The sequence below is a fragment of the Purpureocillium lilacinum genome (assembly GCF_023168085.1).
Source record: "Purpureocillium lilacinum CBS 284.36 DNA, scaffold_7, whole genome shotgun sequence".
In the NCBI taxonomy this organism is placed as follows: domain Eukaryota; kingdom Fungi; phylum Ascomycota; class Sordariomycetes; order Hypocreales; family Ophiocordycipitaceae; genus Purpureocillium; species Purpureocillium lilacinum.
Genome location: NW_027072117.1, coordinates 3,039,212 through 3,060,135, shown reverse-complemented (window position 1 = coordinate 3,060,135; position 20,924 = coordinate 3,039,212). Strand labels below are relative to the sequence as shown.

Sequence of the window (20,924 nt, the reverse complement as noted above, 5' to 3'; positions counted from 1 at the left end):
ATGACTCACCTCATCCACCTTGACCAGCCGAACTCCGCGTGCCTTGTCTTCCCATTCCCGCAGATTCACCCTCCACTGATGTTGAAGCCCGATGTCGCGCAGAGCGGTACTGCCGCAGACATCGTCCAGGATGTGACTTCTCTCCCTGCCAAGGACGTGCGAGACAGCCTCGTCGATTCCTACTTTGCTGACATCAACCCACTTTTTCCCGTCGTTGACGAGGCCGCTTTCCGAGCTCGATACGATGGTGCGGACGGGCAACCGCCGCTGATGCTCCTGCATGCAGTGCTGCTGGTTGGGGCACATGTATCAACACATCCTCACGTAGTGCCAGTGCGCTATATGCTCAAGGCGACTCTCTTTCGCCGCGCCAAACAGCTTTTTGATATGCGCCACGAGAGCGACCGGGTGCATCTGGTTCAAACTGCTTTGTTGTTTTCCTGGCATCTGCAAAATGGCGACACAGCAAGCTCAGGTGGCTATTTCTGGGCCGGCGTGGCCTGTCGCATTGCTTTTGGCATTGGCATGCACAGGAACCTTTCGGTCACCACCATGAGCCCAAATCAGAACAACATGCCCATCGAGGACCGGCGTCATTGGAGGCGCGTGTGGTGGACTTTATTCCAGGTGGATGCACTCTCGGCGCTGGAACACGGGCGGCCACCTATGATTCGGATTGAGGACTTTGACCAGGCGCCCTTGGCGGCTGATGACTTCATTGAGTCCAATGGCGTTCTGAACAGAAAGCTCAATCTCGACTACTGCGCCCGGAATATTGACCTTTGTTACATAGTTCTGGATATCGTCGGTCTCAGTGCGCCGCGCGTCTCCCAGCAAGCCAACCTTGTCGCACAGGCCTCATCACTGAATGCAAGACTGGTCTCCTGGATGCTGGATTTTCCACCATCAGCCAACACCGATACCTTTGCGGACCTGAATTTACGGCTACACTACCACACAGCAGTGCTCCATCTCTACAGACTCATGTCGGATGACGGTCCCTGTCCAGAACGCATCAGGCACGACTATCTAAGCATCGTGAGCGGCTCAACAACTGCAATCATCTCAACCTTTGAGACGGTTCGGGCGAAGAACATGGTTGGCCACTGCCACTTTACTGCTCTTGTAGCATTGACAGCGGCAGCTATACACACATCGAAAGAGATCCAGCGCCAGCTAGGGGACGCCTGTGTACTGGCTGCTCTCAACGATATGCATCTGTTGAACAGGGCATGCCTTGCTGCTGAACACTTGTCCGAATACTGGCCGAATGCAGAAGGGATCAGGAAGGTCTTTCGTAGCCTGCTGGACAGGTTCACGACCATCATCCACAACATTCAACAGCAGAATGACGCAAACCTCATTGAAACGTCCATAGCAAGCGAAGTACCGGAGTTTAGTCTACCTGCTATTCTAGATTCCTTCTGCCAACTGCCTGCGTGGCAAGACGACGACCCTCATTGGAACGCAGTTCCGTTTCAGTCATGATCAAGCTGACAACACAGCTAGCTAGATATGGTTCAATGACAGAGTTGCCATTGTGTCCCTTCTGAATGTCCGGCCTCCTATCCTTGCGATGTAGAACCGTTGTATATCTTGTCAACTTCAGCGGCAACTGCTATCAATTCCTCGTCCTTGTAGGGCGGCTTCACAATCTGCACGCACACCGGCTGGTTGCTCCAGAGCTGGGGGTCGTCTGTGAAGAAACCTGAGCAAAGGAAGCTAAAACACAGAGAACACACAGGGGGGGGGGGGGGGGGGGGGGGGGGGACTCACAGGCTTCCCAGTTCATCCTGTCAAACACATTGTCCTGGGGAACGTAGTCCATATTCTTGGCATCAAGGATTGGGTCGATTTGGAACGTCTTCAGTGGCATGATCACACTCGGGTGGTCCAAGAGGTTCCAGATGGAGAAATAACCCCACCAAACTGGGAAATCGTGAGGGAAGCCCGCCGAGGGTGCGCACGGACAGAGCAAGCCGTCGATCGGCCGCCCTGAGCCGGTGAGGTCTTTCGTGTCAGACCAGGCCCGGGCAAACTGGCGCTTGTACGCCGCTTGCTTGGCGTTCAACTATGAACGAGTATGTTATTAGAAACGGACCAATATCGAGGCACGGGGGGTGAGCAAGGAAGCATGTTGTGTGCTTACCTGGAATAGCTCAGGGACAGTGAGCGCTTGAATCTTGAAAGTGTCCAGGTACCATGAGAAGTTTGGAAGGGTGGGCTCGCCAGCCGATATTATCATGTCCCGAACCTCCTTGGCGCCGGTTTGGAAGTAAAGCTTCCACTATTGCTGGTTAGCGCGCCTGCTATGGATGAACTTAAAGTCCCAACAAATGAAATATACTTACCGTAACTTGCGATGCCTCCCACAGGTCAAATGGAGGGTCCATCTCGATCACTAATTCGTTTGCCAGTCCATGAGTCAATTGAAACACCTTTACTCGCAACCAGGGGCTACGAAGGCTTACCTTTGTGACCAGCAGCTTTCACACTCTCCACGAGCTCACTCAATGCTCGTGCAACTGGAGGCTGCGGTGTGACACAACCGTCCGTTCGAAGAACGCCAAAAACAAGCTTGTCTTGTACCTCGACCTTGTCTCGCCAGGCGAGGGGGGCGGCAGTTGGGTCAAAGCCAATATAGTCATAATGCGTTAACAGTAGCTTCGTTAACAGCCCCAAATCTCTTACGCTATGACAATTTGGTCCACAGGAGACCTTGATTGAGATCTGACCAAGTACAGGGGTGAGGAGTCCTGTTTTGGGTATTCTTTCTGAAGTTGGCCGTATTCCGTAAAGCCCATTGAAGGTCGCTGGGGCCCGAATGCTTCCACCAATGTCGGTTGATGGGCAGAAGGGGGACCCGTGCATGGCCACGAGGGCACCATCTCCGCCAGAGGAGCCACCTGCCGAAAAGTCTCTGTTGAAAGGGTTCTTGGTTCGACCCCAAAGGTTGCTTACTGTTTCGAGCAGCATCCCTGTTTGTGGCATAGTAGTTCGTGCAAAGATAACAGCTAAAGTGTCAGGAAGAAGATGGCGTGAGTGAACCATGACTACGCGCAATCGGGTTCTTATGGCGTGGCATACCTCCCGCGGCTTTAAGGAGCTTCACGATAGAAGCATCGCGTTGGCCCTTGTTGTCCCTCCAGGCCATTAGCCCAAAAGTACCAGCTTTACCCTCTAACTCAAAGGTGTCCTTTAATTTGCTGGTCAGTTGCTGAGTTCCAAGTCCATGTTCGAAGGTGGTCCATCGAGGCCCACCATGACCTACTTTTATGGCGATTGGAAGACCATGTAGCGGCCCAACGGGTTTTCCGGTATCCTTCAAGATGGCATCGAGTGCTGCGGCACGTGCGATGGACTCCTCGTAAAAGTATCCAGTAAGGCAATTTACCTAACACGTAGTTGTAGTCAGTTGAAGACTGCCATGTGCCGATTTGCTTACGCATTGATGCGCGATGGCTGCGCGTGCGCAGAAGGCCTCCGTAGCCTCTACGGCAGTCAGGCTACCGTTTCGTAGCTCCGATACGAGCTGCGTAGCTTCCTGTTCCGTGATGGCTAGCTGCTTCTCTGTTAAGAGTCCGCATTTCACCGGAATGTCACGGACATCTTTCACAGACGGGGCCGGTGTCTCTGCCAGTCGCCAGCGGACAGGAATGGCATCCAGAACAGCCGCTTGGTATGCCGAAGCAACATCCTGCCAGGAATCCATGGGTAGCCTTGGTGTAGAGTGGTGTGAACTGATTATCTTGGCAATGTACGCGAGCTCCTTACAGCACGGAGCAGGGAAAGATCAAAACGCAGTTCTGTTCGCAACGTATAGTGCATGACTACGAAAGAAGTGCACAAATAATACTCGACGTATTAGTACCAAGACACCAAAACTCCGAGGGTCGGAGAAGGTGCGGGGGATGTTTGCATTCGATCCGTTGGTGTGTCGGCCAACTGACTAGTGTCGTCGCTAGGAACTCGGCGTTCGCGTTGCGGCGGTCCGTCAAGGGGCCAAACGTCCATCTCGCGCAGCGAAGTCCACCCGAACGCCGAACGATCTGGCGGTTCATCTTTAGATGCTTGCCAGATAGCTATGTAAAGGGCGTTGCCCCGATGATATGTCTGCGAGCGTACAGCGCTTCAAGCTCGCTTGAGCAACATGGCGAGCAGCAGCCCACGTCGTCAAGACCCCTGCCAACTTCCTTGGGACCCCACCAATTCGGTGTTCCCCTCACGAAAACATCTGCCGAGAACCGAGGGAGCCCCCGCAGATGCAGCTTGGACGTGGGGAGCGGATGACAACCTGGGGAGGCTCAATCTACTGACTCCGTCACGAGTGGTGGCCGCCAAGGCCGAAATTCTGTCGGGCGAGATAGCAAGAGTCGATCTTCCGCTCGACGTGCCAAGGCAGCCAAGCTGGGGTCGGGAACGATTTCGACACACCATCAAGGTAGTCCAGGAAGGTATTGGCAACGATGACCTCTACGAACTGAACACGCAATCAAGCTCACAGTGGGACGGGTTTCGACACATGTCGCACGCGCCGACCAAGACGTTCTATAACAACACAAAGGCCTCCGACATTGCAGGGCCTCATGCCAATGATAGATGCAGCATTCATCACTGGTCGAGCCAGGGGATGACGGGTCGCGGCGTTCTCCTGGACTACCGCTCCTACGCGGAGAGCCAGGGATTTGCTTACAACTCGGCATCTCACCATGCCATTACATATGAAGAGCTTCGCCGGTGTGGGGATTGGCAAGGTCTCGACATCCGCCCAGCTAGCCAAGGGGGTGATATCCGGGTCGGCGACTTTCTCTTCATACGCTCGGGTTTCGTCAGGGACTATTATCTTGCGTCCGATGATGATAACGACGCGATTGGGCTGCGGGAGGAACCTACCTGGGCCGGAGTAAGTCAGGAGCCAGCCGTCGTGGACTGGCTACACGACTGCTACTTTGCGGCGGTGGCTGGCGATGCCCCTGCTTTTGAGGTATGGCCGTCACGAGAATCTTACAAGTTGCATGAGTACTTGTTGGCCTTGTGGGGTGTGCCGATCGGCGAAATGCTTGATTTGGAGAAGGTCAGTGAATTGGCTCGCAAACACGGTCGATGGACATTTTTCTTTTCCAGCGCACCGGCCAATTGCCCTGGTGGTGTCGGCAGCCAGGTGAATGGTACGGCTATATTCTAAGTCAAGCACAGAGTAACACCATCTACTCGTACATACGTACACGTTTCGCTCGCTTGTCCGTGAAACATCTGTGCTCTGTCCGTCGTGCTGTTTCGGCAGACAGCGAGTACGTACTTTGGCTATTCAACGTCAGGTTTGTGTGGCTCTTTGCCGACCCCTCGGCTGTTGGGTGAAACATCTGGCCGGCCAGGAGACGAGATGTGGGCGTGCGGGGAACGTTGCAATATCTCGGAACTCGCCCCTGACTGTGCCTTCGATGAGTTCCGATTGCAGAGTATACATTAAGTCATGGTCAGGTCCCCACCGAACCGGCGAAGGGATCATCAGTAGCACAGCGTCTTCGTCGGCCGCCAGGTGATCTTTTGTTTACACCCGATAGCAGACCTTGACTCTGGCTTGTCTGAGTACTTTAGCTGAGGGGTTTTTCTGGTCGTGCAGATCCAGCCCACTTTGCTACGCAGTCTCGGGTGTCCTGCCAGTAACACTCAACCACCCTGCCGCATGTCTCGGTGGTAATCCCGCGGCGACACACTGATATAATTGTCACGTGTGCGCTCTTCCGCTCTATGTACGACGCCAAATCTGAACATTGTGGACTTGACCCTGTCAAGTCATAACTGGCAACAATGGCCGAAGGAACAACAAAGCTGCCCTTTCTCCGGCGCAACAAGTACGTGGCTCGTATGAGGAGAGCAGCGTCAACCAGTTCTGACCCGAGAATAGCCCGTTCATACAGAACCTGATCGCATCATCATGCCTGTTCTGCAACCCCGGGCTATACTTGGCCATCACCGTACGTCGGGCACGCCCTTCATCATTGGAACAGCTCAGCTAATTCACTCTTGACTTCTATAGCTTCTGGGTGCCGGTGGAGGTCAGGTAACTTCGACGGCCATGGCCAATACTAGCAACGGCGTTCTGTACGGCGTCTTCGCCTTTTCCGCACTTATGGCAGGATCCGTGCTCAATACGCTGGGACCGCGACTGACGATGATGTTTGGCATTACTGGATACCCGCTGTACATCGGAGCGATGTGGTACTATGACACATACAGCAAATTGTGGTACCCAATCGTGGCCGGCGCATACCTTGGACTTACGGCAGGTTGCCTCTGGACTACGGCGGCCTATACAGCAAATGCGTACGCCGAAGAGAAAGACAAGGGCCTGTACCGAGCCATCCAGTGGACCTCAAACATAACCGGATCGGCGATTGGCGCGTCTGTGGCTCTCGGCTTGAGTTGGAATGCCACTTCCCTCAGCGTGCCGCACTCCGTTTACATAACCTTCATAATCATCCAATGCTTGTCTGTCAGTATGGCATTCCTCCTTCTTCCGCCAGACCAGTTGCGGCGGTCTGATGGGACAGCTTTGGCGTCCTTCGAGAAAATCACTCTGTGGGAGTCACTCAAGATGACAGGAAGGCTGTTCAAGGATTGGAGGATTGTCTTGATGATCCCTACTTTCTTCATCCCCGAGATGTTCTTCCCTTTCCAGTCATCCATGAACGCCTACGCGTTCAATCTCAGGACCCGAACGCTGAACTGTCTTCTCAACAACCTTATCCAGATTCCTACCACCATGATTATGGGCCTGCTACTCGACTCTCCCAAGATCAAGAGCCGCAAGAAGCGTGCTATCCTAGGAATCACCTTTGATGCCGTGTGGATAACGGCCGCATATATCGCACAGACTATTTGGCTTGCCAGCTGGAAGTTTGACCGAAAGATTGCCGGTCCTTCAATCGACTGCACAGACCCCGCATACGCAGGCGCTATTGTCATCTACATGGTGTATGCGGCGCAGTACGGCATGTTTCAGAACGTCGTGGTGTACGTGATGGGGACTTTGACCAACGACCCCTACATGTCTGCTTCCATTGCGGGACTTTTTGTTGCCTGTACGTCCTCACCTGCGAAGCTCTACCAAAGTTTAAAAATGCACCAACGTACTTACTCACTTCCTCCGTCTAGGGCTTAGCACTGGTACCGCCGTCTCTTTTGGCGTTGATGCCACCGAGCAGCCATATGAGAATGAGAACGCGGCGTACTTTGCGTTGACTACCTTGTGCTGGCCGATTCTCTACTTTGTGGCGTGGAAGTACACAAGTGATACCAACTACTTCAAGGAAGAAACGGTCATTGCGCCGCTTCATGTTAGGCCTGACAAGGCCATTGAGGGTGCTGGGTCGTCGCATGGAGATGCTGAGGCCCAATTGCCCGACACGAAGAACGACCTGTGAGTCCGGCTCGAGAATGTTGGACATTTGAGATCATGGCAAGATCCCCAGATATGTGACTGGTGCCCGTTGACGTTTGAGCGAGGATGTATATCGCATTGAGCTGGTCTGAACGCATGTATCTATTGAGCAAAGCTGCCTTGTGCTGTGTGCGGCTCATAGCTGATCAAGATTATGGATGGAAATTATCGTTTCACCGAGCCATCTACCTTTGCAAAGCCGCCATGTAGGGGGATCCGACTCAATTCAGCGAACGTGTATTCAGGGAGAGACCCCGACCCCGTGGTGCAACTTCGCTACTTCAATAGCCTCCACATGCGAAACGCACCTGCCTTGGTATGTGAGGTGTCACCCTTGATGAAGGCCTTGACCTTCCTCACTACACCATCACTATCCATCCCAAATCTCGCGAAGTTTTCTGTGCTCGAGCCTGAGTATCCGAACGAATCCATCGCCACTGAGGCGTTGCAGAATCGGGCCCAGATCGTTGATACATATGCTTCCACGGAGATGACGTGCCTTGATGAGGACAGAACCTCTTCCTGGTATTCCAGCGGTTGCTTCTCAAACCGTTCAATGCAGGGCATGCTCACAACCCGTGTCAGTACGCCCTCTTCGTTGAGTCGCAGCGCAGCCTCTGCTGCAAACTGCAGGTCAGACCCACAGGATATCAACGTTACCAGCGCCTTTTGGCCTGCCTTCGGCTCGGATAAGACGTAACCTCCCATCCTTACCTTCCATCGGTCCGTACCAGACAGCCCATGCAAGGGTGGATCACGGGCGAGCGAAATGATAGTCGGTGTTCGTTCCGCCTCCAAAGCGGTGGCCCATGCCCCAATCACCTCCTCCGGGTCAGCGGGGCGGATATACAGCAAGTTTGGCATTGCGCGATACAGGCTGTCCAACTCAACTGGCTGGTGTGTTGGCCCGTTCTGGCCCTCGCCGATGGAGTCGTGTGTGGCGATGTGTACTACCCTGAGGTCGCTCAAGGCACCCATGCGCACTGCCGGGCCTGCGTACAGGTAAAACATGAAGAATGTCGCGGTGACCGGGAGGAAGCAGCCTTGCTGATACGCTGCAATTCCGTTGGAGATTGCCGCCATGGCGTGCTCGCGAATACCATAGCGGATGACCCTACCAGACGGCCGGCAGCGGTCGAAGATCCCATGGGCCGCATCGCTCATGTTGGTGGCATTCCACAGATCCGCTCCGCCCGCGATCATGGCCGGAATGCCAGACATCAAGTGGTTAAAGACGATTCCATTGAACTGTCTGGTCGCCATGAGTGAGTCAGGGACATTGATTGAACCCAGCAGATTACCTGGATGAAGGTCGGCCGCGCCTCGCATACGTTGATCGAGGGCGGCGGCGAGGCCTGGGTGGATCATGGAATATTGGGTTATAAGGTCGTTCCATTTCGTTTCCAGGTCGCTGCCCTTGGTCACAAGCTCCGCGAAGTAATTCTTGGTCGCAGAGGAGATCGTGTGTGTGGTGAACTCTCCAGCTGGACAGTATTGTGCTGCATCCTCTTCAGTGTACGTTCCATGGTGAGACATGGCGCTTCCTGCTTTCGAAGTTCCGTAGCCTATCGTAGTCCGGACATTGACAAAGGTTGGCTTCCCTTTCAGGCTTTTCGCCTCAACCAGCGCCGCGGCAATTCGGGACACAGCAAGTTCCCCGTCACCGTCCAGGACATCGATCACATGCCACCCCAATGCTTTCATCTTCGCATTTGTATCTTCCGACATCGTCCACTCAAGAGGGCCATCACAAGTGATCTGATTGTTGTCGTATATTAAGGTCAGGTTGTCGAGTCCTAGATTCCCGGCAATGGCCGTGGCTTCGCACGCTACCCCTTCCTGGAGACAGCCATCTCCGGTGACGCAGTAGATGTGGGATCCGATCACCTCGTGGCCAGGTTTGTTGAAAGTCGCTGCCAGATTGCGCGATGCGATTGCGAGCCCTACGGCGTTGGCGATTCCTTGCCCGAGTGGTCCCGTTGTCACTTCGACGCCAGGCACATGGATCTCTGGGTGACCAAGACATATTGTCGACTTCCAGTTGCCCGTAGCTCTATCTACAGGCTTCGTACTGGCATACATCTTGAGTTCGTCCATAGACATATGTGGGTAGCCAGAGATGTGAAGCATGACATAGAGGAGGGCAGCTGCGTGTCCATTTGACAGCACGAATCTGTCTCTGTCAAACCACTGATACAACGGCCCACCAGACATCAGCCCGTGACAAGTGAAACGTTATAACTCGACAAGCAACGTACCTCCGGGTTTAGGGGATTATATCGCATAACATGCCTCCAAAGGGAGACCGCAATAGGTGCCATGCCGATCGCAGATCCGCCATGGCCACCATTGTTCTGGCGGCAGAGGTCGATGATGAGTTTTCTAATGTCCCTGACCGCTTGCAGGTCTTCCATGCTACTGCAGGGACCAATCTGATGCAGATTGTCAAATCCCTTCTTGTCACCCATGTTGTATAATGAACCGTGCCACCGAGAGATGAGGAAATGTGAAAAAGGCACCGCAACGAAGTTGGTTGGCATTCAATCGGGCTGGCCGGAAACTGGCTGACGTTGCTCCATCGAACATCGCCTTTCAGAACATCAAAGCATCTCTTATAAGTAGCAATACCTGCGCACGCGCGTGCGCGCGGATTGTGCGGCTCGCGCAGGTCTCGCAGGCGCTGAGCCCGTTCGTCCCAGACGCGGACGGAACCCGGAACCGAACAACACACACCAACGGAACTGACGGGCGCCTCACCGAGAAGAGCTCGGAACTCAGGGCGCCCGACAGCCAGATCTTGGACAGGCACGGTGTTTCTTTCTCGGCATGATGCGACGCGCTGCAATAGCTAGGATTGCTAGCCGACTCTCGGGGGCTCTTTTAACTTGTCTTGCGGCCTTGGGTGTGGCAACGCTAGGTGCGTCACCGAGCGCCGGGAGACTGGACCTTGCAGTTGCTCGCCGAGACTTCGGTATGCTCACGCCCAGAAAAGCGACTAGCTGACCAGTGGGTCGGGCATGGAGCGCAGGATTACACGAAGCAGAAGTCGAACTCTAGTGGTAGTGAGCGGTGGAAGGCAGTGGGCCACGGCCGGGTTGTGATGGCGCTGAGAATCGGCGGACCAGCTGCAATCGGCGGGCCAGCTAGAGGGGAACTCAAGCCGTCCGGTTAGACCCCGAGAACAAGGCGCTCAACGACGGGTTGCGGGATTGGCATATGTTCTGAAACAAGCTACGGCATTGCATTCGTTTATGGGGACGGCGGTACGGGCGGAGAGTTGAGCGCAGGTCGTTGTAGATGGTGTGATTGTGGGGGAGCATTGACGTGCTCACCCTGTGCCATGGCGACACGCTGACCGGTGGGTTTCATGTTCGAGCGAAGCAAATCGCATGGAGAGCATCCAGATAAATATACCAAGGAGTCATTCGCGTGACTTCATGTTGCTGCCCTGATCTCGCGACCAAGCCCATCAGCGCGGTTCTAACAGGTTCATGTTCCATGATGGCGACCTTGGTAGCGGACCCCAGCGACGTGCCTGGCTTTACAGGGACCCAAGCATACAGCCAACCCGATTCCAGCAAAGACACGCGATCCGAGCCCTTGCCGAACAACGGCGCCCGTACCCAGCCCGAAGCTTCCACGATAATCAGGTCTGATTCGAGACTATCCAACGATGCGGACAAGCCCAAGGCCACGCCTCATGCGCAGAACTCAGGGGTCGCAATCATCGACCGCTTCATCGATGAGCCCCGCCAAATAGGTGTTGCCGTCATTGGAGGGGGACTTGCAGGCATCCTAGCTGGCGTTCTCCTACCCACCAAGGTCCCAGGCATTAAATTGACCATTTTCGAGAAGAATGCAGACTTTGTATGGGAACAGTGGCCTGGGTAGGTTCAGTAGTGCATGCTAATCGGTCTCGTCGCAGGGCGGTACATGGCTAGAAAATGTGTATCCCGGAGTGCAATGCGACATCCCATCCCACGTGTATCAGTCGACCTTTGCGCCAAAGAAAGATTGGTCGGATCAGTTCGCCTCCGGAGAAGAGATCAAAAACTATTGGCAGTCCGTGGCTCGCAGATACGACGTTTATCGTCATGCGAAGTTCCATCACCGCGTCGCTGCTGCTACATGGAACGCTGAGAAGGGCAAATGGCGATTGGATGCCAGCAACCTTGAGACAGGGAGCGCGTCTAGCGACGAGTTTGACGTTGTCCTCACCTGCAACGGACGTTTCAACGACTGGCGACTGCCCCAGTACCCTGGGATCTCGGAATATCAAGGCCTACTTCGGCACACCTCCAATTGGGACCCATCCTTCAATCCCGAGGGGAAAAGAGTAGCGGTCATTGGTAATGGCGCAAGCGGTATTCAGGTCGTGGCAAACCTGCAAAAAGTGGTCGGGCGCCTGGATCACTACGCTCGAAACAAGACCTGGATCGCGGCGTCGTGGGCGGGAGACGATCGCACGCTTGAGCCTCAGCCAATTCCAGAAGAGCAGCAAAAGAGCTTCGCGGATCCCGCAACTTACCTTGCCTTTAGGAAACAAATGGAGGACAAGTACTGGCGACGCTTCGAAGCGTTTCTGCGGGGAACGGAAGAAAACACGAAGCTCAAGGCAACCTTTACCGACATCATGAGGAAGCGCCTAGTCAAGAAGCCTGAATTGCTGGAGCACATTATACCAGATTTCTCACCGAATTGTCGCCGTCTCACACCTGGTCCTGGTTACCTCGAGGCTATCACAGAGGACAACGTGGACTTTATTCAGACGCCAATCAAGCGGTTCACCGCCACGGGGATTCAAACCATGGACGGAGTGCACAGGGAAGTAGATGCTGTGTTCTGTGCGACCGGGGCCAAGTCGGACTTAGTCCCAAGCTTCCCCATCCGGGCTGGAGGAAAGGATTTGGGTGACCTTTGGAAGCCAGATGGAGAGCATGGTTTTCCGTACACTTACATGGGGTTAGCCACTCCGGGGTTTCCCAACCTGTTCTTTGTCCATGGCCCTCACGGAACGGGGCCATCTGGCACGGTCCCGCAGAGCGTGGAGACCCAATTGACCTACTTGGCTAAGCTCTTGAGGAAAGTATCAAGAGAAGGGATCAAGTCTATCGAGGCGACATCCGAGGCTACCGACGATTTCGTCGCCTACTCTGACGCGTTCTTCAAAAACACAGTCTTGTCCGATCACTGCAGCTCGTGGTACAATGGCGGTCGGCCTGGGGCTCGAATCCATGGGATCTGGCCTGGCAGCGCCGCACACTTGACCGCTGTCCGACGCGAACCGAGATGGGAGGATTGGAACTACAAATACTTGTCTAGCACGGGCAACAGGTTTCTATGGTATTTTGGAAACGGGTGGACGAGGCGCGAGGCTGATCCGGAGTCGGACATGACTCCATACCTAAAGGCCAGCGATGACATAGACTTGCGGGACATTCACGAGAGCTGGTGGAGTGTGCCGTGAGGGCTTTCTTTCACATATCGGTTCATACAACGCGAAAGAGTCGTGTTCAAGTCCGCCAGCTTCTCAACAGTCCCTGATTATACCCGGGACCAGTCCCGGTGAGTGATGGGCCATATTGTCAACGCCGGGCTTAAGCAATGGAATGGCTATCGTGGTCTGTGGAAGATACACGTGGCCTACCGCCATACGCATTTCCATGCTACTCCTCTTACAGCAGTGCCGGGAGCCATGCCCGGCTTCGACGATGCGGGGACTCGCCAAACCCTCAATGCCCTGGAGGTTAGCCAACGGAGCGACAGGGTTTGGCCGCGCTCACCCTGGAATCAATACCCGAATGACCATGGCGCAGTCCAAAGACGGTTCCGGAACCGGCATTTCATCATCAATGTCATCCTCCGAATCTCGGCTACACACCGAATTCGAGCCCTCTGCGAGCAGTGGCCATGACCCTGAGCGTGCCTTGTTGGCTAGCAGGGATTGCCATGTGGTGCAACTCCGTCGCAATGGCGTGCTCGTGTAAGTCGGAGGGCACATCACTGGAGAGCGGGTCACCACAGCAGAGCGACATCAACGGCTAAATGACTTCTTGTCCCTTATCATGGGGATATTCAGTCGTTGAGTTGATGCGAATTGTCTCTGTTTTGGCAAACTCCCGTCCAAGAAGTCATTACTCCAGGCCGCAAGCAAAGCGAAGACCGCACGATGTCGAACTCCAGCCACAACGACAGCGACTCCACAACGCGGTTAGATGAACGCAAAAAAGGTCATCATTGAAAGACATTTCATCTCCCAAGTAAATGCTCATCTTTTCGCAGTGAAATGGTACCGATCAACCTTCTACAACATCACGATCCTCGGCCTGTGCAACTTGTCGGCGCCTGGAATATGGGGAGCCATGAACTCACTGGGGGCGGGCGGTGCCCAGAGGCCATATCTCGTCAACACCGCCAATGCGCTCACATTCTGCCTCATGGTCGTATCCTGCTGGCTATCCAGCGCCCTAGTGCGGGTGATTGGGATTAAAGGCGCGCTGATATTCGGAACGTAAGGCTTGAACGCTCTAGACGCTCCGTGTAAGTCGCCTGGCCAGTGCTGACGCTCAGGACTAGGCTCGGATACGCGCCGTATGCAGCCGGCCTCTACACAAACAATCGCTTCGGCACAGAGTGGCTTGTCATCCTGGGTGCGGCACTTTGCGGCATCTCAGCCGGCGTGTTTTGGATGGCTGAGGCGGCCATTGCCATCGCCTACCCCGAGCCCTGGAATCGCGGGAAGGCACTCGGTTTCTGGCTGACGTTCCGCGTCAGCGGTCAGATCCTCGGCGGTGCAATCAATCTGGGCCTGAACACGGACCGTGACCAGGCAGGCAAGGTTTCATACACGGTTTTCCTCATCTTTATCGCCCTGCAGTGTCTTGGACCGGCGGTCGCGCTCTGCCTTACGCCTCCCGACAAGGTCGAGCGACAGGATGGCAAAAAGGTTGACCTGTCGATTCTGAACAATCCTTGGTTCGAGATCAAGCAAACAACACGGCTCTTTTTCACGAAGAAGTTCTTGTTGATTGTCTTGTTCATCGGGCAGGCTGTCTTTGCCGAGGCAGTATTCTTCACGTACCTTTCCTGTACGTGCTTGAGAACGACGCGCTTGTTAGATCTGTCACTGACAGCAGATAGTATGGTTCACTGTTAGGGCCCGCGCCTTAGGTTCCTTCCTCTCAGGCATCGTCGCTGTAATTGGCGGCAACATTCTAGGGGTAAGGCGCCAGAATTTCCGACGCTTTTCATTGTCTTTTGCTTTTTGCTGAGAGGTTCGGTGCAGTACTGGCTTGACCGGACACGAGTGCCTCTAAAGGTGCGGGCGCGGTCCTCGTTCTGGACCATTGTGACGCTCCAGGGAGCGTGGTGGGTGTGGGCGACAATTCTCGTCACCAGATATGATCGCACGCATCCGACACACGACTGGTCCAGCGCGGGCTTCGGATCCGGCTTCGCGGTGTTCCTATTCTTGCTGCTTGGCTTTCAGCTAAACTACCTCTTCCTGTGAGTTCGGCGGTCGCCGTCAAGTTTTCGAGGCAGAAGGTACTGATTCCACGATCCCAGCTACTTCATCATACAGAATCTGTCCGAGTCCAAGGAAGAAATCATTCGGTATTCCGCTCTTCTTCGTGGGACAGAATCCGCCTGGCAAGCTGTCAGCTACGGTCTCGAAGCCGTGCCGGTTATGGCGCATGTCGGTGGTGTTTACTTGAACTTTGCACTCTGGGGGCTGGCAATTTTTCCAGCGTGGCTTGTTCTCAGGCGCTTTGGTGCCGCTGGGGAAAACGGCAGTGGCCAGGGCCCTTATAACACCACCCCGGCGAGTGACGGTGATGTTGAGACCGTCAAAGCACCAGCTGGCACGGAAAAGGCTGTTTAGGACCAGACTCGACATGACGCCCTACAGAAATATCATGCTGCATTAGACTAGTCTAAGCGACATTCCCATTTCGTAGTTAGAGATCCCAGTGCCGCACTGTACTGTATCTACACGACTGAATTGGCGAACAGCTCCGTCGCTCCTTCGTTTCCCGATACAAGTAGCTCCGTCGTCACATGCTGTGGTCGGGTACTATTTGCATAATGCTAATCCCGCGCGAGCCAGGCCCCGCGAACCTGATGCGACATGACTTGCAATGGACGCGTGAATGCTTCGAAAACACGCCATTTCGGGGCTCAAGCTAGGCAGCCGCTCAAGCTCCCACAGTGGCCGGGAGCTTCAACCTGGGCGATGGCTTGCGGAGCCCGGCATCGGAGGCTCATCCAGGCGTTCTGGCGAACTTGTCCGGGTAAAAGCAAAATAATTGCAGCCGATCGCCAACATGCCTGATGCCGGGATATGGCAACGAGCTTTGCAAGATGCGGACGAGATTGCGCCATTGCTGGGGGATACTATCTACGTAGTGACTGCGCAGGTCTCCAGCGAAGGGTTGGCCCACTGACTGCGCCGTCCTGCCCCGCACGCAGCGACTCGCAGGCGGGCCAGCGGGCAATCCGCGGGGAGGGTGCGCGGTCCAGTATGCCTCCGCCGTCGAGTATAAGCAGCTCGCAATCTGCCTCCAGTGATCACGCAATTGTTGCATGGACATTCGGCCGACCTTGTCTGGCTTTCTTGGAGTACATCAAGGCACTTGCGAAAAGCGACAAACTCGACAGTAACTCCCGGGTCCAGTCACCCGTCACCGTCTCTGCGCCTGGTCCACCTTCTCAAACAGCACTGTTTCATCCAAGTGTCGCTGCAAGACAGAACGCAAACATGGCGGAAAATACCAATCCCGATGTTGAAAAGAAGAGCCTTATACTCAACGCCTTTGTGATGATGTGTTCGTCAACGCCGTACATGATCTACCACAACACACACCAGTAGCTGACTTGGCTGCAGGCAGTGGCCACCAATCACCGGGGCTATGGCGACATCCGAGTGACAAGTCCTGGAAGTTCAAAGACACGGAGCATTGGGTTGAGCTAGCCAAGCTATTGGATCAGGCGAAGTTTCACGGGATCTTTATCGCAGACGTTCTCGGTGAGGTCAATGTTCAGCATTCAACCGTAACCGTTGAGACCCTTGCCTCGTCTAACCAGATCAGGTGGCTACGATGTCTATTCCAAGTCTCTTGAGCCCTCGATCACCTCCGGAGCTCAGTGGCCTGTAACTGAGCCGCTTTCGGTAATCCCTGCCATGGCGGCAGCAACTAAGAGCATTGGATTTGGCGTCACTGTGTCGACTACCTATGAGCAGCCGTACCATCTCGCGAGAAGGCTTTCCACAGTCGACCATCTCACAAAGGGAAGGTTAGTCGTTGGCTTCATTACCAACATTAAACTCCACGTGGTCGTTTCAAGGATGCTAACATGGGTCTAGAGTCGGGTGGAATGTAAAGCCTCCGCTCATTGCTGTCCCCAGGTCGATTCGTACGCTGACGCCAGGCCACAACAGATTGTCACGAGCTATCTCGAATCGGCAGCAAAGAACCTCGGCCGCACTGAGCAGCTTGGCGTAAGTAGTGAATACTACAGACCTTGATCAAAACGGCCGACTCTGACTACGTCCAGCACGATGAGCGATATGCGCAAGCTGAAGAGTACATGACGGTCATATACAAGCTACTGCAGTCTTCCTGGAGAGATGATGCCGTTTTGCTCGACCGCGAGCGTGGAATCTACACCGATCCGCGCCTGGTACGGAAGATTAACCACGAAGGGAAGTATTTCTCAGTTCCCGGGCCTCACATCGTGGACCCGAGCCCGCAGCGAACTCCCCTTCTGCTCCAGGCGGGCGCCTCGAAAGCCGGCAAGCTCTTTGCTGCCCAACATGCCGAAGCCATCTTCACCTCTGCTCACGCCCCGGCCGTGTGCGCCAAAAACATTGCTGAGATCCGACAAACCGCCAAAGATGTTTTTGGAAGAGACCCGAAGAGCATTAAGGTCCTGGCGCTAGTCACAACCATACTTGGCAGGACCGAGGAAGAGGCTCTGGCAAAGTACAACGACTACAAGCAGTATGCGTCGCTCGAAGGAGCCCTCTCGCTCTTTGGTGGTTGGACGGGCATCGATCTTAATGAATATGGAGATGATGAAGAGCTCCGGCAAGTCGAGAGCAATGCCGTCAGGTAGGTTCAGTCTACAGCGTAGCCTCCATGGCGACGATTAACAGCATTCAGGTCGACCGTCGAGGGCTATGCCAAGTTCTCTCCCGCAAACTCAAAGTGGACAAAGCACACTGTAGCGGAGCACGTTAGCATCGGTGGCAACGGCCCTCTCTTTGTCGGCACTCCATCTCAAGTAGCGGACAGCCTCGAGACATGGGTTCGAGAGGCCGACGTCGACGGCTTCAATCTTGTAAGTCGCTAAGTTCTATTGCTTCTCTTGTGGGGTTTTAACCATGAGTAGGCATACGTGTTGTTCCCCCAGTCATTCGAAGACATCATTGAGCTTCTCGTCCCTGAGCTTCGAAAGAGAGGCTTATTCTGGGATGACTATGCTGTGCCGGGTGGCACTTATCGGGAGAACTTTTACCAGAAGCCAGGGCAAAAGCACCCTCCTGCCGAGCATGTCGCGGCAAAGCATCACTGGGCAGCCGGGGTGGATGCGGACCAGTATCAGGCACCGCAATGAGTACCTCGTTGTGCTCGGACTGGCGGAAGTGGCGTCAACGTGGCAGCGAGTGTCGAGTCTTCGACTGTGGCTGTTAGCCAGCAACAATGAGCGCTAATGCTGGGTCCCCAGGCGCTGGGTGCTCTGCGGTATCCATGTCGCCTTCGAGATCACGTCAGCGCGCATGTACTAGGGCATCGATTCATCTTGTATGAACAGCCTAGTTTCATGGATGACAGTGGGGTCCTATTCCGGGGAAATAGAGAATACGTATACAAGTTGTTGTTGTGAACGTTTTATTGCTTGCCCAAATCCAGTCGGGTCGTGGACTCTGGCGCGCTACAGCTGGAGGGTGCTTTGCAACCCGCCTGACAGTGTCCCCAACCCAGGTTCTTCCGCTGATCCAAACGGGACACGACGACTTCTTTGAACCTCGACGCAGGAGCACAGTCGATTGCTGTATATATCAGATGACTCAAGCCTTGCCTAAAGACTTGGCCGCCTCGTCGACAGCTCGCGGAATCTCTTCTTCCAGACCCGTCTTGCCGAATCGCGGGCTCCAGCCAAGCAGCTCCCTTGCCCGCCTTGCTGAACCTCTAGCATTCGTTCCGTACAGTACGCGACCATGCGACAATGCCTTGTCAGCTTCGTCACCGGGCACCTGATCGACGGCCTTGCCGTCGGGTATGTAGCCCTTGGAGGCGGCTGAGCTGGCGACGCGGCTCGATATCTCGCTGAATGGCTGCATCGTGTCAGAGACCTGTGCGCGATACTCAGTGCCATAACCTGGGGACTTACCAGCTCGCCGACTCCCGTCAAATACAACCCATTCGTATTCCACAGCTGCGAATTTGCTTCGGCGTGGGCGAGCGCCTTTTCAACGAGCGCAACAAAGAGCGACCCAACGTCCTGTACGTGGACGTCTGCCCAGCGGCTCAGGCCCTGGCCGACCTGAACGCCCCGCCCTCTCTGGATCACCGCCTTCGCCAGGTTCGGAATCTGGATGCTTCTCTGGTTGACGGGACCTTGACCTTGGCCGTAGATGATGCCGGGGAAAACGAGAGCCGTGTTTACCTGCGGGCTGCTTGCGGCGACATCGAGCACATAGTTGTCGACTGCGCGGGAGGCGTGAGCCTTGATGACGGCGATGATGTCCGACACGCCGTCGAGGTCATCGAAAATAGCGTCGCTGGGTGACCCTGGGACGTAGGAGGCATCGGCGAGCTCGCCGGCGGCCAGGGCGCTGGCTCCAGAGATCTGTAACCAGTACGCTGCAGCGCGTCAGTAAGAGCCATGCTTCAGTCATCAATTGCAAGTAATAGACTCGCGAGACATCTGGCCTTACCCGGGTTGTCTGCCGATCTCGCCTGCAACGCTTCGTGAATTGTCTGCACACTCTTGAGATGCCCCGTTGCAGCAAGGTCTACGCGGAACCGTCAGCACCAGGCCATTGAGCGCTGTCAGGCGGGGAACATGAGGGGCCGCGTACGAAGTACAATGTCTGCCTGCTTCACCTCCTCCGTTATAACGGCCGCATTGTCAAGGTCGCCGGAGACTGTCTCGACGCTTGGGAAGGCCGCAGATATCGCTTTCGCGCTTTGTTCACTGCGAACCAAGGCGCGGACTCGCACGTCAAGTCGCGCGGCGACCAAGTCGTGCAAGACTTGCCCGCCAATGTACCCCGATGCACCGGTGCTGTCTCGGGTGAGCTTGGTGTCGAGAACGCGACGGGAACTGGACATACTTACATAAAGATTCTCGACATGATGAAGGGGAGTGTTGAAATCGGAGCTGAGCCGTGTTCCAACAGCACTGTAAGAGGGGGCGACGACGTGCCGCTTTATAGCTCCCACGTTCAACCCATCAAGTCTAGTTGATGGGCCATGGCCCCCAAATCTCCTGGCCGTCCCAGGCGAGCCGCGTTCCCAGCCTAACCTGTCGTAGTGGGCGGTAGATCGTGATGCAAGCCGCAATTCTAGCAAGATCTGTAGCTACGTAATGGTGCACATGTCAGCGACCAGTTTTCAGATCTCCAGATGAGGGTTGGCGTGCCGTGTCCAGTTCTTTCTGCTGGACTGCTGAAGCAGCGCGTTGCATTAATAATGTCTCGACGACTCCAGCGCGCCCTGGGCTGAATTGGCCCCGCCATTCCCCCAGAGCATGTCGTCGCAGCTTGGTGGCGGTGGAGACTGCGGCGCGCCCTTGGAGCGGGCCAGGGGAGGAGCGTCGAAGGTGGCCATGTTGAAAGTATGGGGTCATAGCCTTATAGGGTCCATCGATGAGGCGATGTTGGGCCCTTTCGCCGGGTCACGTCTCGGAGTTGTCGTTTCCATTGCGCGCGCAACCGCGGGAGGGTCGCGATGGGAGCTGGTCGGGCCAGTGCGACAGGAGAGCGCATCACCGCTGCAGGTGATCTTGGCATTCCGGGCTGGGCAGTTCTTCCTGCTGCGGATGGCTCTCAAAGCGCCACTTTGAGAACCACGCCCGGGCCCTGCGGCAACGACCGACGTTCAATGAATTGAGTCCCCGAGGCCGGGCCGGAGCCGAGGCAGGGAGCCCGCCCCGAAGCAAGCGGTCGTCAGCGCCGGATTGCATCGACGACACAGTCTCTCCCCTCCGCCCCGCGTCATCTGCTCGCGTCGCCGAGCGCGTTCTGTCGCTCTTCTTCATGCACTTCGTCTGTCTCTACCGAGTCGCTTCAAATGCTATCCCACATGCAAAACACGAACCCCTTCCTCCCCGCGGGAAACGACCTGGAAAAAGCGATGCCGTTACGGATCAGGACATACGTAAGAATGGAGAGTCGGCTTGCGCTGAGTGTTAGGTCCTGAGGGCCGAGGGGCGCGGACCCAGCCCGTATGTAAGTGCTGGCTCCTCGTATCCT

At 55.3% G+C, this 20,924-nt stretch overlaps 7 protein-coding genes across 7 annotated transcripts; 4 read left to right on the top strand and 3 right to left on the bottom strand.

Annotated features, from left to right (window-relative positions):
- Positions 1–1,565: 1,565 nt before the first annotated feature.
- Positions 1,566–2,393, bottom strand: PLICBS_009839 (uncharacterized protein; the record flags this gene model as incomplete). Its single annotated transcript, XM_065601728.1, has 4 exons — positions 1,566–1,708; positions 1,777–2,071; positions 2,150–2,287; positions 2,352–2,393. The coding sequence occupies 4 exons, from the start codon at positions 2,391–2,393 to the stop codon at positions 1,566–1,568; spliced, it is 618 nt and encodes a 205-aa protein (XP_065457800.1).
- A 3,418-nt stretch (positions 2,394–5,811) lies between these two features.
- Positions 5,812–7,427, top strand: PLICBS_009838 (uncharacterized protein; the record flags this gene model as incomplete). The annotated part of the gene is made up of 4 exons (XM_018328349.1): positions 5,812–5,855; positions 5,909–5,978; positions 6,041–7,085; positions 7,159–7,427. The coding sequence occupies 4 exons, from the start codon at positions 5,812–5,814 to the stop codon at positions 7,425–7,427; spliced, it is 1,428 nt and encodes a 475-aa protein (XP_018173035.1).
- A 293-nt stretch (positions 7,428–7,720) lies between these two features.
- On the bottom strand, positions 7,721–8,980 carry PLICBS_009837 (uncharacterized protein; the record flags this gene model as incomplete). Its single annotated transcript, XM_065601727.1, has 1 exon — positions 7,721–8,980. One exon carries the CDS (start codon positions 8,978–8,980, stop codon positions 7,721–7,723), a length of 1,260 nt encoding a protein of 419 aa, XP_065457799.1.
- A 1,965-nt stretch (positions 8,981–10,945) lies between these two features.
- Positions 10,946–12,911, top strand: PLICBS_009836 (uncharacterized protein; the record flags this gene model as incomplete). The annotated part of the gene is made up of 2 exons (XM_018328350.1): positions 10,946–11,311; positions 11,370–12,911. 2 exons carry the CDS (start codon positions 10,946–10,948, stop codon positions 12,909–12,911), a joined length of 1,908 nt encoding a protein of 635 aa, XP_018173036.1.
- A 702-nt stretch (positions 12,912–13,613) lies between these two features.
- PLICBS_009835 (uncharacterized protein) lies at positions 13,614–14,954 on the top strand (the record flags this gene model as incomplete). The annotated part of the gene is made up of 4 exons (XM_065601726.1): positions 13,614–13,674; positions 13,727–13,955; positions 14,021–14,532; positions 14,719–14,954. 4 exons carry the CDS (start codon positions 13,614–13,616, stop codon positions 14,952–14,954), a joined length of 1,038 nt encoding a protein of 345 aa, XP_065457798.1.
- Positions 14,955–16,625: 1,671 nt separating this feature from the next.
- Positions 16,626–18,061, top strand: PLICBS_009834 (uncharacterized protein; the record flags this gene model as incomplete). The annotated part of the gene is made up of 6 exons (XM_065601725.1): positions 16,626–16,738; positions 16,809–16,821; positions 16,884–16,943; positions 16,964–17,556; positions 17,608–17,785; positions 17,837–18,061. The coding sequence occupies 6 exons, from the start codon at positions 16,626–16,628 to the stop codon at positions 18,059–18,061; spliced, it is 1,182 nt and encodes a 393-aa protein (XP_065457797.1).
- Positions 18,062–18,515: 454 nt separating this feature from the next.
- Positions 18,516–19,805, bottom strand: PLICBS_009833 (uncharacterized protein; the record flags this gene model as incomplete). The annotated part of the gene is made up of 5 exons (XM_018328352.2): positions 18,516–18,782; positions 18,839–19,311; positions 19,386–19,463; positions 19,530–19,735; positions 19,789–19,805. The coding sequence occupies 5 exons, from the start codon at positions 19,803–19,805 to the stop codon at positions 18,516–18,518; spliced, it is 1,041 nt and encodes a 346-aa protein (XP_018173038.2).
- Between the last annotated feature and the right edge of the window lie 1,119 nt (positions 19,806–20,924).